Below are 12,441 nucleotides of genomic sequence, written 5' to 3'. Positions count from 1 at the left end.
TAGTCTGTGCTGTGAAAAGGCATTGTTGCTATGACAAAATAATGTGTGCTCTTTAAAGGACTGTCTATCAAATGAACTAGGGAGGTCCATCCAGGAAAGACAGGGTGAGAAGAGGGTTCAAAGCCATATGCTTTTGAGAAAAATACCCAGACTTTCAGTGCTGTAGAAGCAACATGACCCACTAGCATCAAGGCTGTGTAAGGAGTCTTTGAGCTATGCTCTGGACAGACAATTTGCTCTCAATGCTTGCTTTCTTTCCTCTTCACTTAGCGATTTAAGGAGGGTCACTTGCCTAGCATGCAGGAAACCCTAGGTTTGATTCCATGGTACCACATATTCAGAAAAACTGGAAGTGGCGCTGTGGCTCAAGTTGCAGAGCAAAAGTGTCCAAGGACAGTCAGCTCAGGCTCTGAGTTCAGCCCCAGGACTGGCAAAACAAAACAAAACACACACACACACACACACACACACACACACACACACCCTTAGAGAATGGACCTGGAAAGGTGTAGTATATGCTGATAATTGTCAGTCAACTCCTATCACGAGGGAGTGGAAAGTGGAGATGTTGCTAGGCATAACCTGAGGCAACATGTTGGAATACCAGGCTACAGATTAAATAGAAAACACTGAGAGGTAGACAGATTAAAACAGAAGTGGGGAGGGCAGGGAGTTTGACCTAGTGGTCAAGTGCTTTGCCTAGTATGCACAAAGACTCGGGTTCGATTCCTTGGTGCTACATACATAGAAAAAGCTGGAAGTGGTGCTGTGTCTAAGCATTCAGAAGTGCTCAGCCTTTGCTGGCATGCCCATGGGTTCCCAACAGGGGCTTGAAGTTGTACATCCAGGTCTCAGTCAGATAAACGCAGCTGTTACTGATTTGCCTGCCTGGTTCCCAGCAGCAGGGCCCAGTCAAAGATGTGTGAGTTGGAGTTTTCCATAATAGGGCAGAGGGCACATCTGATTCCCAGTCAGGGCAGTTGTTGGCTGTGCGCATGCCCATGGCTCAGCTACATAGCACCACTGTTGCTGGTTTGCCCACCAGCTCCCAGCAGCAGAGCACCCTGCCAGATGTTGGCCCATGAATGCGCATGCGCGCTTTCTTCATGATTAGTGCTGTGGTCTTAGTGTCTTAGTGTCTGTCAGTCTCCAGTCTCTATGGCCTGGGCTGGGGAGTGGAGTTGGGGGCAGGGCTCTGGGCTCCTTGTCCTCTAGCATCTGACGTTCCTTCCTGGGCAGGAGCGAAGAGGGGTCTGGTAGCTCATCACCAGCACTGCTCTCCTGAGGGGAATGGGGGATCCCGTGTCTGGTCGTGGGCTGTTCTAGGGTGTTGAAGGCTCCTTCCTAGTCTGTGTGTCTCCCCTGCTGTCTCAGCTGCTGCCTGTGTTGTCCTAAGCCCAGGCAGTGTGATTTTCCTGCATCTGAATTCTGCAGCCTGCTGCAGTCCTGGAGTTCTTGGCCCCGCTTTTGTGGCTCAGAGGCTCCCCACGAGGGTTGGGGGAGGGGTCCTCGGGATTCTTTTTCTTTGAGTGAGTTGGAGATGCACTTTTTCTGTTTTTCTTTTTCATTTCCTATGGTTCTCTGTTTCTTCCTACTTTCGTAGTTGTTGATTTCTTAGGGGAGTTAGCTCCTGGGACTCCCCTTTCTCCCCCCTAAACTCTCTGTCTCTGTCTCTGTCTGTCTCTGTCTGTCTCTCTCTGTCTGTCTCTGTCTCTCTGTCTGTCTCTGTCTCTCTGTCTGTCTGTCTGTCTGTCTGTCTGTCTCTCTCTCTCTCTCTCTCTCTCTCTCTGTGGGCAAGAGCTAGGATGGGTCCTTAGTGTGTCAGCACCATCTTTTTCCCATCTTTTTTCAAGTTATTTCTTTCCTTTTTTTTTTTAACCTTATGGTTTATCCCCTGGTATTGCTGGATTTGACCTGGTGTATTGTATATACACTTATTTGTTTATTTGAATTAGGGAAGGGGATGGGGAAAACAAGACAATGAGACAAAGGAAGAAGGGGGAACCAGTTAACAGCCATGTTCACAAGATGATACGTTGGGAATGAACTTTATGACCTGGAAGGGCATTAGGTTTTTGTTTTTGTTTTTGTTTTGCCAGTCCTGGGCTTTTTTCTATGTATGTGGCACTTAGGAATTGAACCCGGGTCTTCGTGCATGCTAGGCAAGCACTCTACCACTAGGCCAAACTCATGGCCCTAGAGGAGGACAATAGGGAAACCCCACCTAGTGTATGCACAGAAACCAGGTAAAATAACTTGGAGCTTATAACTGGCATCAGAAGTGAGGGGGGCCTTGAAGACTGAGCTCTCAACCATGGGATCTGCAGCTATCTTCAATAAGTGCCAGGACTCAGCTGGGCGCAGGTGGCTCACCCCTGTAATTCTAGCTACTCAGGAGGCTGAGATCAGAAGATCATGGTTCAAAGCCAGTTTGGGCACATCTCCAATTAACCACCAGAAAACCAGAAGTGGCTCAATGTGGTAGAGCACTAGCTTTGAGCTGAAGATCTCAAGGACAGCACCTAGGCCCAGAGTTCAAGCCCCACGACACACACACACCAGGACTCAACTGAGTTGGATGACAGCTTGTGTTCCCCATACACTGTGACTAAGACATTTTGAGTTTGTTTTTCCTTCTATATTAACTCTTTTTAGGTCCTAGGTTTTATTTTGTTTTGTTTTGTTTTGTTTTTTGGTGGGATTAAACCCAAGGGCCTCTGAAAATCTCTGAAAAATGATCCAGCACTTGAACTATATTCTCAGACGTTTTAGAGAGAGACTTTTGAATTTTTCCTAGCCTGGCTTTAAAGTTGAGCCCTCCTACTCTGCCTCCTGAGTTACTGAGGGCATGGGCCACTACCACCTCTGTGTTCTTGTCAAGTCAATGAGTATTCATTTTCTTAACAACTTCTCATTGTGTGTGTGTGTGTGTGTGTGTGTGTGTGTGTTGTGTGTGTGTTTTATATACATATATATGTATATAAAATATGCCCAAGTATAAATGCAAACAGGGTTAGGGAGCATGGCCTAGTGGTAGACTGCTTGCCTAGGATGCACAAAGCCCTGGGTTTGAGTCCTCTACACCACATACATAGAAAAAGCCAGAGGTGGTGCTGTGGCTCAAGTGGTAAAACACCAGCCTTGAGAAAGCCCAAGGACAGTGCCCAGGCCCTCAGTTCAAGTCCTGGGAGTGGCAAAAAATGCAAAGGGTCACTTCTTGGTGTATGTATATGTATATGTGTGTGTGCTTATCTGTACCATTGTGTGTGTAGTTTCTGTCATAGGTTAACAACATTTTACCATCCAGATGTGCAGATATGTCACTGGCCACAAGACAACAAGGATTTCCTTGTGTGTGATTTTTCACAGTGTGGTGACTCTTAATACACAGTTTCCATGGTTTTAGTTCCCTGTGTCCACTTTGTTTTGAAAACCTACAGTGGGAAATTCCATTAATGAATTTATATAAATTACAAGTGTAAAGTTGTTGAGTATACTTTTTTATTTTTGGTTATGGGCCTTGAACTCAGGGCCTAATCACTGTTTCTGATCTTTTGTGCTCAAATCTAGCACTCTTCCACTTGAGCCACAACTCCACTTTCACTTATTTTGGTTGTTAATTGGAGACTAAAGATCTCATGGATTTTCTTCCCTTGGCATCTACCTAGTAGTATTTTTTTTTCCAGTCCTGGTTCTTGAACACAGGGCCTGAGCACTATCATTCGGCTTTCCTCAAGGCTAGTGTTTTACCACTTGAGCCACAATGCCACTTTCCTACTTATGAGGTACCAAGGAATTGAACCTGGGTCTTCATGCATGTGAGGCAAGCACTCTATCACTAGGCCAAACTCCTGGCCCTCTAATAGTATTCTTTATTATCCTGTTGGCTCTCATGGTATTGAGGTACTTGAAATCAGGTAACAATTATTTTTCTTAATTGTGGCTTCAGAGTTTAAAAGCAGTGATGTTGCCAAAGTACATATATCAAAGAGAAGCTATATGTGCCTCCTTTAAGTAAAAAGGTGGAAGCTCTTGACCTAATAAGGAGAAAAATTGTATAGTGAAAGTGCTAAAAGTCTACACTAAAAATACATATTTTACTGTAAAGTGTTAAGAAGGAAGAAGTTCACTTAAAGTTTTACTATTGAATTTGGAGAAGTTAAGACCAGACTGTGAGTAGAATGGTGGGAGCTTAAGCTGTTACCTTGTAGTTCAAAGCTAGTTCAGTCAGGAAAGTCTGTGAGACTCTACTTTCAATTAACCAGAAAAAAAGCTGCGAGTGAAGCTCCGGCACAAATGGTAGAGCAGTAGCCTTGAGTGAAAAAGCTATACTTTACAGCCCAGAGCATAGTCTAGTGGTGAGTGCCTGCCTAGCATGCAAGAAGCTCTGGGTTTGATTCCTCAGTTCCACATACACATAAAAAACCAGAAGTGGCACTGTGGCTCAAGTGATAGAGTGCTAGCCTTGAGAAAACCCCAGAATAGTGCCCAGGCCCTGAGTTCAAGTCCCAGACTGGCCAAAAACAAGCAAACAAACAAGAAACAAGCTGTACTTTAGTACCCTATTCCTGAGGTCAAGCCTCAGAACTGACACACACACACACACACACACACACACACACACACACACACACACACGGTGTATGAGGAAAGTGCTACATTCAGATGGAAATGGCATTAGAATTAAAGGGTTCTATCCTATCCAAGATGTCAGCTTTCCTCTGATGGTTTGTAATGTAAACCCCATCTATGAGGCAGGGTATGTGGGGTGTGTGTGTGTGTGTGTGTGTGTGTGTGTGTGACTGTGTATCCATCAGACCTGGTAAGCATTGTTCAGTAGTGTTTCCTTGCAGAGATCAACATTATTGTGTCAGAATTCCAGAGTTCAAATACTTGGGAGAGTGAAAGTAATATTTATATGTATTGCATACACTTAGATTCAAGTAAGAACAGTTTTGTTTCTAGTCACATATATAAAAATAGTGAGCAAATTGTACTTTCTCATTTTCAGATGTCCTTTATAGCTTAAGTACTTTCCTTTCTCCCTCCCTCCCTGCCTTTCTTCCTTTTTTTTCCTTCCTTTTTCTTCGCTCATTTCGTTTTTTTCTTGGATGTTCGACTTGAACCCTGAGCTCAGGCTCTTCAGACCAAGGCTATCACCCCACCTCTTGAGCCACAGCGCCACTTCCAGTTTTCTGGTGGCTAATTGGAGAAAAGAGTCTCACAGACTTTTGTGCCTGAGCTGGCTTTGAACTATGATCCTCAGAGCTCAGCCTCCTGAGAAGCTAGGATTACAAGTGTGAGCCCTTGGCCTTCCTTTCTTTTTTTCTTGTGCCCATACTCAGGCTGAACTCTGGCCTGGCTATTGTCCTTTAGCTTTTCTCACCTTTGCCAATGCTAAGCAGTGAACTCCTCAATCACCACATGACTAAGACATTTTCTTAAAGACATGCGAGAAAAGGTAATTTTGGAACTAACCTAACAATTTCTTACTCATTTTGTTGTATTCATTATTTCCTCAAAACACTAAACTTGTTAGCTCAAGAATCTTGATCCTCAGATCTCAGCCTCCTGAATAGCTGAGGTGACAGGTGTGAGCCACAGTGCCTGGCTCACCTACTTCGTTGTTGTTGGTGGTGGTCATGGAGCTAGAACTCTGGGCCTGGGTGCTGTCTCAGCTCTTCAGCCCAAAGCTAGCACTTTACTATTTTGAGCCACAGCCCTACTTCCAATTTTCTGCTAGTTAATCAGAGATAAGATTATTGTGGACTTTCATACCCAGGAAGGCTTTGAACCACAATCCTCAGAGTTCAACAGGCCTGAGACTCTTATCAGATTAAGTCCTGCAGAACAAAGAAACCAGCAGAACAAACACATACTTGAAGACTGTAAGAAAACACTTGGATACTCTTCATTTCAGAAGAGATTACTGTGTATTTCAAAATAACTGCCAGAGAGGACTTTGAATGAGCCAACATGGTAAGTGATGGAGTGGCATTTATCTGGATTTAATCATTGTACATCTTATGATTATCACAAAAGCCACACTGTATCCCATAAATCTGAAAATAATTGTGTCAGTTAAAACCAAGAAATGAACACACAACTTGACACCCCAGGGCCTTACAAGAAAGCCCAGGTCAACACAGAGAGTGGAGAGACCTCAGAGGAGCCTGAGCACAGCACTCTGTTCACTGGGTCTTTGTCAGAGACACAACTCTGCACTCCATGGTTGCTGGCCTCAGGAAACAAAAAGGAAAAGCTTCTCCTCCTCTGCTGCAAACAGCCCGTCACCCTCCCATCTCTCTACTCCCCAAAGCCTCAGGCCATGTGTCCAGGCCAGAGAGTGGCTAAGGAGAGTAGAGCAGTAAACTCAGACACACAGCATCTAGATGCTTCTGCAAAGATGTTTATTGCATAGGTCACAGAGGTGAGCGAGGCAGGAAGGGGTGGGGACTGGAGGAGGGGAGGATCCCGCGTGCAGGGTGATGGAGGAGCTGGCTCTTCAGGCTGGCAGTGGAGCTGGAGGTGAGCCACGCAGGGAATGCTGCAACAGGAGCTAAAATGTCTTATCCAGGTGAACCGGAACCACCGGATATGGAACCGTGTCCCGTGGAGTTTTGGGGTCACAAGCAATCGTGTAGAACTTGACTGCTTGTGTCTGACGATAGTTGCAGTTTGGGTAAACTGAGGCTATGAGGTCACAGTCTGTTATGTCCACCGCATTTGGACTGTCATGACAGTTGTTTTGTCTAGGGTTACGGCATCTTGTAATTGAGGTGTTACAAACACGAGCAGCATCAACGTAACTTGTATGAAGAAAAGTATTCTTGTTTTTGCAAACCCCAGTATGACCATTAATCACAGTCATGGCAGCATTGCATTGTGGGTAGACCATATTGATGTGCTGGGTTTCAAACCACTGAGTCGGGGTGAAACCCGGGGGTGGCGCCTCGGATGGGGTCAGCATTCCCATGAGCACCATCACCCCCAGCAGGACAGCAGCTCTGCACCCCAGCAGCCCTGGCCCCATGCTTCCTGCAAGAAAGGAGAGAGCTCAGTGCGCCTGCACCCCGGCTCACTTGTGTGCTGTGGGGTCCCCTACTCATTCTCCCTCCATCCCTCCCAAACTGCAACCCCCTGGGCCCTGTCTGCCTCCTAGCCCTCCCTCAAGTGCTGCCCAGCCCAGCCCTGGCCCTCAGCTCTAGGGCCCCGCGTCCTACCTGTGTCTGCGTGCCACTCCCGGGTGACAACACAGCCGCTGGTTGTCTGGGGGATTGGGACAACTGGCCCCCACTTGGCTCAGTAGATATAGTGCAGGCCCTGGGAGTGGCGTGGGCAGGGTCAAGTGGGCACTGGGTGTGGAGCTTGCAAAACCACAGCTGGCACATGGATCTCTTGGGCAAGCAGCCCACTTCCTTTTCTTCACTTGCCTCCAGCCAGGGCAGTGCTGCTGGCTGCTGTGCTGTGAGGAAGGCCACCCCATGTCTTCCTGTGCACAGGGGAGGCGCTGTGTGCACCCCCCCCCCCACACACACACTGCCTGCTGCACCCCTGTGGCTCTGGAAGCTGTGCCTCCTCAGGCCACTGGAAGACCAAGTCCAGAAAGACAGGTCCATTTCACAGACAAGTTTCCACTCCTGTGTCCTCTGCAGTCCTGCTTGCGGGGAGAGGGAGACTGAGTCCCCATCACTGCAATGAAGAGAGCACTGGCCCAGCAGTCTCTCTGGCTGCCTCCCCCCTCTTGACATTGTCTTGCCTGCTCACTCAGTGATGTCACCTGCCAGATGCTTATAATCATCACACATGCTGTAAATCCTAGCTACTCAGGAGGCTGAGATCTGAGGATCTTGGTTCAAAGCCAGACCTGGCACAAAAGGATGTGAGACTCTTATCTCCAATTAACCTCTAGAAAATGGGAAGTGGAGCTTGGCTCAAGGGTAGGGTGGCAGCCTTGAGCTGAAGAGCTCAGAGACAATGCCCAGGCCGAGTTGAAGCCCCATGACCCACCAAAAAACCAACACTTCAAGTACTTTGTATTTGTGTACATGATATAAACTTGTTGCATTTCCTGTAACCATAGGCTCATGCCCAGTTTCCACCCACAGACACAGCTGAGCCCCTATGTACCACCCAGAGGTCATTATGCCAAAGATTTTATGGATAAAGGCGTGTCTAACAGAGCACAGACATTTTTTCTGCATAGGCTGCCTGTTCTATGTGTCTAGGGGCCAGAGGCCATGAGAGGAAAAACAGCTTTGTTTTTTTTTTTTTAATTTGTGTTTTCTTTTTTTTCATATATTTTTTATTGTAATTAATAGAAGGGTTACATTACATTTGCCAGATGGAAGGTACATTACTTCACATACATTGATACCCTTTCTCATGTCTTGGTCAGCTTTAGTTTTAATAGCATTTCCTCTCCCTCCATTTACACTTTTACTCTCTACATCTACATTTCAGTTATGATCAACTTCTGCATTCTGGCAGAGATTGCTCCATCTAGTTTATGAAAACAACAGTGTTGATTCATTTGGAAATTCTTTTAAATTTCAGCTGCTAGTTTGAAGAGCTAAGACCATTTGAAACCAAAAGGAATGTATTTCATGTCTGCATGAGGCAGTCATTTTTGTAACTTATGGAGGATGGGTTCTGTGCCATTTCTCTACACCTCTACTGTTTACCAGAGCCCATTGAACTATGTCCAAAAGTTAAGTATTTGGAGGACATTTCATCTATTCTATTAAATCCTGTCCTATTTTTTAAGGTACCAGTGAACCATTATAAGAAACTTCAAAGCATTTTTTTTTTTTTGTGGGTCATGTGGCTTGAACTCTGGGCCTGGGCACTGTCCCTGAGCTCTTTAACTCAAGGCTACCGCCCTACCTTTGAACCACTTCCCATTTTCTAGAGATTAATTAGAGATAAGAGTCTCCTTGGTGCCTGGGCTGGCTTTGAACTGCAATCCTCAGATCTCAGCCTCCTGAGTAGCAAGCATTACAGGTGTGAGCATCTTGTGTATGTAATAGAACAGATTGTTTTAGTAACTTGAATTAGCCCTCCACTCTGTCCTCTAACCTGTAATTTATACACAGATTTGGACTGGAAATCTTCGAATCTCATAAACTGGACTTTATAAAGTGGTACATTCTTTTACTGGAAAAAAAAAAAGAGGGTCTGCCAAGATTCTACAATTAGTGAGTCACAGACCTGAGTGAAATCTCATTGCTTCTTCCCTTCACCATTCTCTTGTAATCATTCTCCTAGCAGGAGGTGCCATCTTGACTTTTGCCACTGTAATCCCAGCGCCTCACGCTGAGCTCAGAGTGCCATGGGTGCCGTGTTGGCTGCAGTGGCTCTGCTTAGGAGACTCAGCCGGGGCTCTTTGCCCCTTGTTGAGTTACTGGGAATCAGATGATGTTGACTTTTGCCTGTTTAGTCTTTGCTTCATGCCTTTCTCCCCACCCCTTTGTTTTCTGAGGATGATTCCTGTGCCTTCGACATGCTAGGCAGATACTCTAACACTCAGCTATGGAGCTCATGGAGTCATGAGCCATGGAGCTCAAGCTGACCTTGAACTTGACATTCTTCTGCCTCTTTCTTCTTATGTCTAAGATTATAGGTGGCCACTAACTCTCCTACTTTCTTTCTTTTTCCATTATCATTTTCTTTCCCCTTTATTTCTTCCTTAAATTCATTTTTCTCCTTTCTTTCTTTCTTTCTTTCTTTCTTTCTTTCTTTCTTTCTTTCTTTCTTTCTTTCTTTCTTTTTTTGTTTCTTTCTTCCTTTATCACCTGTGGAGCTTGAACTTTGGGCCTGGGAGCTGTCCCTGAGCTCTTCAGCTTAACATTAGCACTCTAACACTTGAGCCACAGTGCCACTTCCAGTTTTCTGGTGGTCAGGCCCTCAGTTCAAGCCCAAGGACAGGCAAAAAAAAAGAAAAAAGAAAAAAGAAAAAGAAAAAGAAAAGCTTATCATAGGAAGATTGTGTTCAGATCCAAAATTCAAATACTGGAAGGGGCAGGCAGAGGATGCTAAGGAATGGACAAGGTGATTCATGCTTAGACACCAGATACTTTGTAGTTAGAGATCATGACCATTCCAGATCCAAGGTACCTCAGGCAAAAAATACAGACACCCATTACCCATCTCAACCAGCGAGTGAAGTAGCATGGTAGTACCTATCCTTAATTCAAGTTACTCGGGAGATATAGATAGGAGGAGTTAAGTCTGGTATAAAACAAGAGTCTCTATCCAAGGAAGTAACCCTAAAAGCAGACAGGGCCGAATTAAAACAGCAGCTATTTGCCTAGCAAGCACAGTACAACAGAAAGGGGGGGGGGGATCTAAGTAGTTTGAAGCCTGGCTGGGCTCATGAAGGAAGTTCTTGTGTGTGTGTTTGTGTGCCAGTCCTAGGACTTGAACTCAGGGCCTGGGCACTGTACCTGAACTTTATTGCTCAAGGCTAGCATTTTATCACTTGAACCATAATTCTACTTCTGGATTTTTGATGGTTTATTGGAGACAAGAGTCAAACATTTTTTGCCCCCCCCATCCTGTGGATGTCAGTATGGAACTTGCAACCTGTGATGCATGGGGGCTCAGCTGTGTCTGTGTGTGTAAGAAGGGCTTGCACTTATGGTTATAGGAAATAAAACAAGTTTAGATCATTTACATGAGATATCTACATGTAAAATTTATATCATGGCCTAATCTGAGAGGTATCCTTGCAGTTGGCCATGATAAAAGATTAGCACCAAAGACTGACTGATTGTTCTAGACTTGAGACTACAGTCAAGGCTAGCATTCTAGCCACAGCACCACATATGGCTTTTTCTGTGTATGTGGTACTGAGGAATCAAACCCAGGGCTTCATGCATGCATGCATAACAGACAAGCACTTTACCACTAAGCCACCTTCCCAGTACTTTTGTCTGTCTGTCTGTGTTTTTTTTTTTTTTTTGCCAGTCCTGGGGACTAAACTCAGAGCCTGAGCACTGTCCTTGACTTTCCTCAAGGCTGGTGCTCTACCACTTGAGCCACAGAACCACTTCTGGCTTTTTCTGTGCATGTGATACTGAGGAATCGAACCCAGGTTAACGTGCATGCTAGGCAGGCATTCTACCACTAGGTCAAACTCCCAGTCCCTTCTGTCTCTTCTTTTAAGGCAAAAGCTCAGGAGTCTCCATACACGCCAATCCTCACCCCTGAACTGTCATCTCATCTATTTGCTCAGTAATGATAGTGCAATATCCCGATATATGACAACCAGTCTTGTTACGGTATCCTGACGCCTGAGTCAGGCTCCTGCTTGTCCTCAACCATTCTTTAAATGGTTCAAACAATTTTGTTCAGACACCTCCATGCCCATTTTCCTGATTGGCTCTGTACAGGTCCCTCTGTGTGTACTCAGCTCCTCGCTTTTAGATTCAATCCAAATGACCTAAATGACAGAAAGCACTGAAATATCTCTATTTGGAAACTGTGTCACCAACCTCAAATCGCAGCGAAGACCCCGTTTGACACAGGAATGAATACAGACATATGTAAAGGAAATGATTCTGGCTACTTGGGGTAACTTTTTAGTTCAAAAAGACGGTGACACATGGGCCTGTGCTAGCGTTTGATTATCATGAGCTCTCCTTCAGTGTCTTGGCTAATGTCATTACATTATTCTTTGTAATTGGGGGATGATGTAAAATAGCAGTCCCAGGAAGGCCTTTCTGCACGGAGATAAGAGGGACCGTTGTGTTTGGCCACAGGGTTGCTCAAAGCTACCTTGCCGTCCAGCACTTCAAGTTTCTTCAGCTATGGGCACTGTGCACTGTGCTCAGGGTAAAGCACTCATCATTACCTCCCTGTACCAGCTACATGCAGCTGTGGGTACTGCTTGAAGAAAGCTGGGTAACTTCTAAAGAATGGAGGAGAGCAACTAAGCTTATCCCAGAAGGGATTGCGGCTGGTCGCCCCCACTGTATACCCATTCTTTTGAACAGACTCTCTCTCTCTCTCTCTCTCTCTCTCTCTCTCACACACACACACACACACACACACACTCATTCCTTGTTGCTGGTTCAGAGAACCAGTGAGAGTGTGAAATAATAAAAAGCAATCTAGGGGCCGGGAGTTTGGCCTTGGCCTAGTGGTAGAGTGCTTGCCTAGCATGCACAAATACCGGGGTTCGATTCCTCAGTACCACATACATAGAAAAAAGCCAGAAGTGGTGCTGAGGCTCAAGTGGTAGAGCTCTAGCCTTGAGAAAGTCCAAGACTGGCCCAAGACTGGCAAAAAAAAAAAAAAAAAAAAGCAATCTGTAGGGGCTAGGAATGTGGCTCAGTGGTAGAGTACTTCCTTAGTACTCATGAAGCCCTGGGTTTGATTCCTCAGTACTACATACACAGAAAAAGCCAGAAGTGGCACTGTGGCCCAAGTGGTACAGTA

At 45.5% G+C, this 12,441-nt stretch overlaps 1 protein-coding gene across 1 annotated transcript; it reads right to left on the bottom strand.

Moving 5' to 3' along the window:
• Window positions 1–6,396: 6,396 nt before the first annotated feature.
• On the bottom strand, window positions 6,397–7,291 carry LOC150066453 (eosinophil cationic protein-like). The gene is made up of 2 exons (XM_090354984.1): window positions 7,224–7,291; window positions 6,397–7,038 (listed from the first exon to the last, which is right to left on the bottom strand). Exon 2 carries the CDS (start codon window positions 7,031–7,033, stop codon window positions 6,560–6,562), a length of 474 nt encoding a protein of 157 aa, XP_090211110.1. The 5' UTR covers window positions 7,034–7,038; window positions 7,224–7,291; the 3' UTR covers window positions 6,397–6,559.
• Window positions 7,292–12,441: the final 5,150 nt, after the last annotated feature.

Source organism: Megascapheus bottae, chromosome 2, assembly GCF_031878675.1.
Source record: "Megascapheus bottae isolate mThoBot1 chromosome 2, mThoBot2.hap1, whole genome shotgun sequence".
Taxonomy (NCBI): domain Eukaryota; kingdom Metazoa; phylum Chordata; class Mammalia; order Rodentia; family Geomyidae; genus Megascapheus; species Megascapheus bottae.
This window is presented reverse-complemented; position numbering and strand designations above follow the sequence as displayed.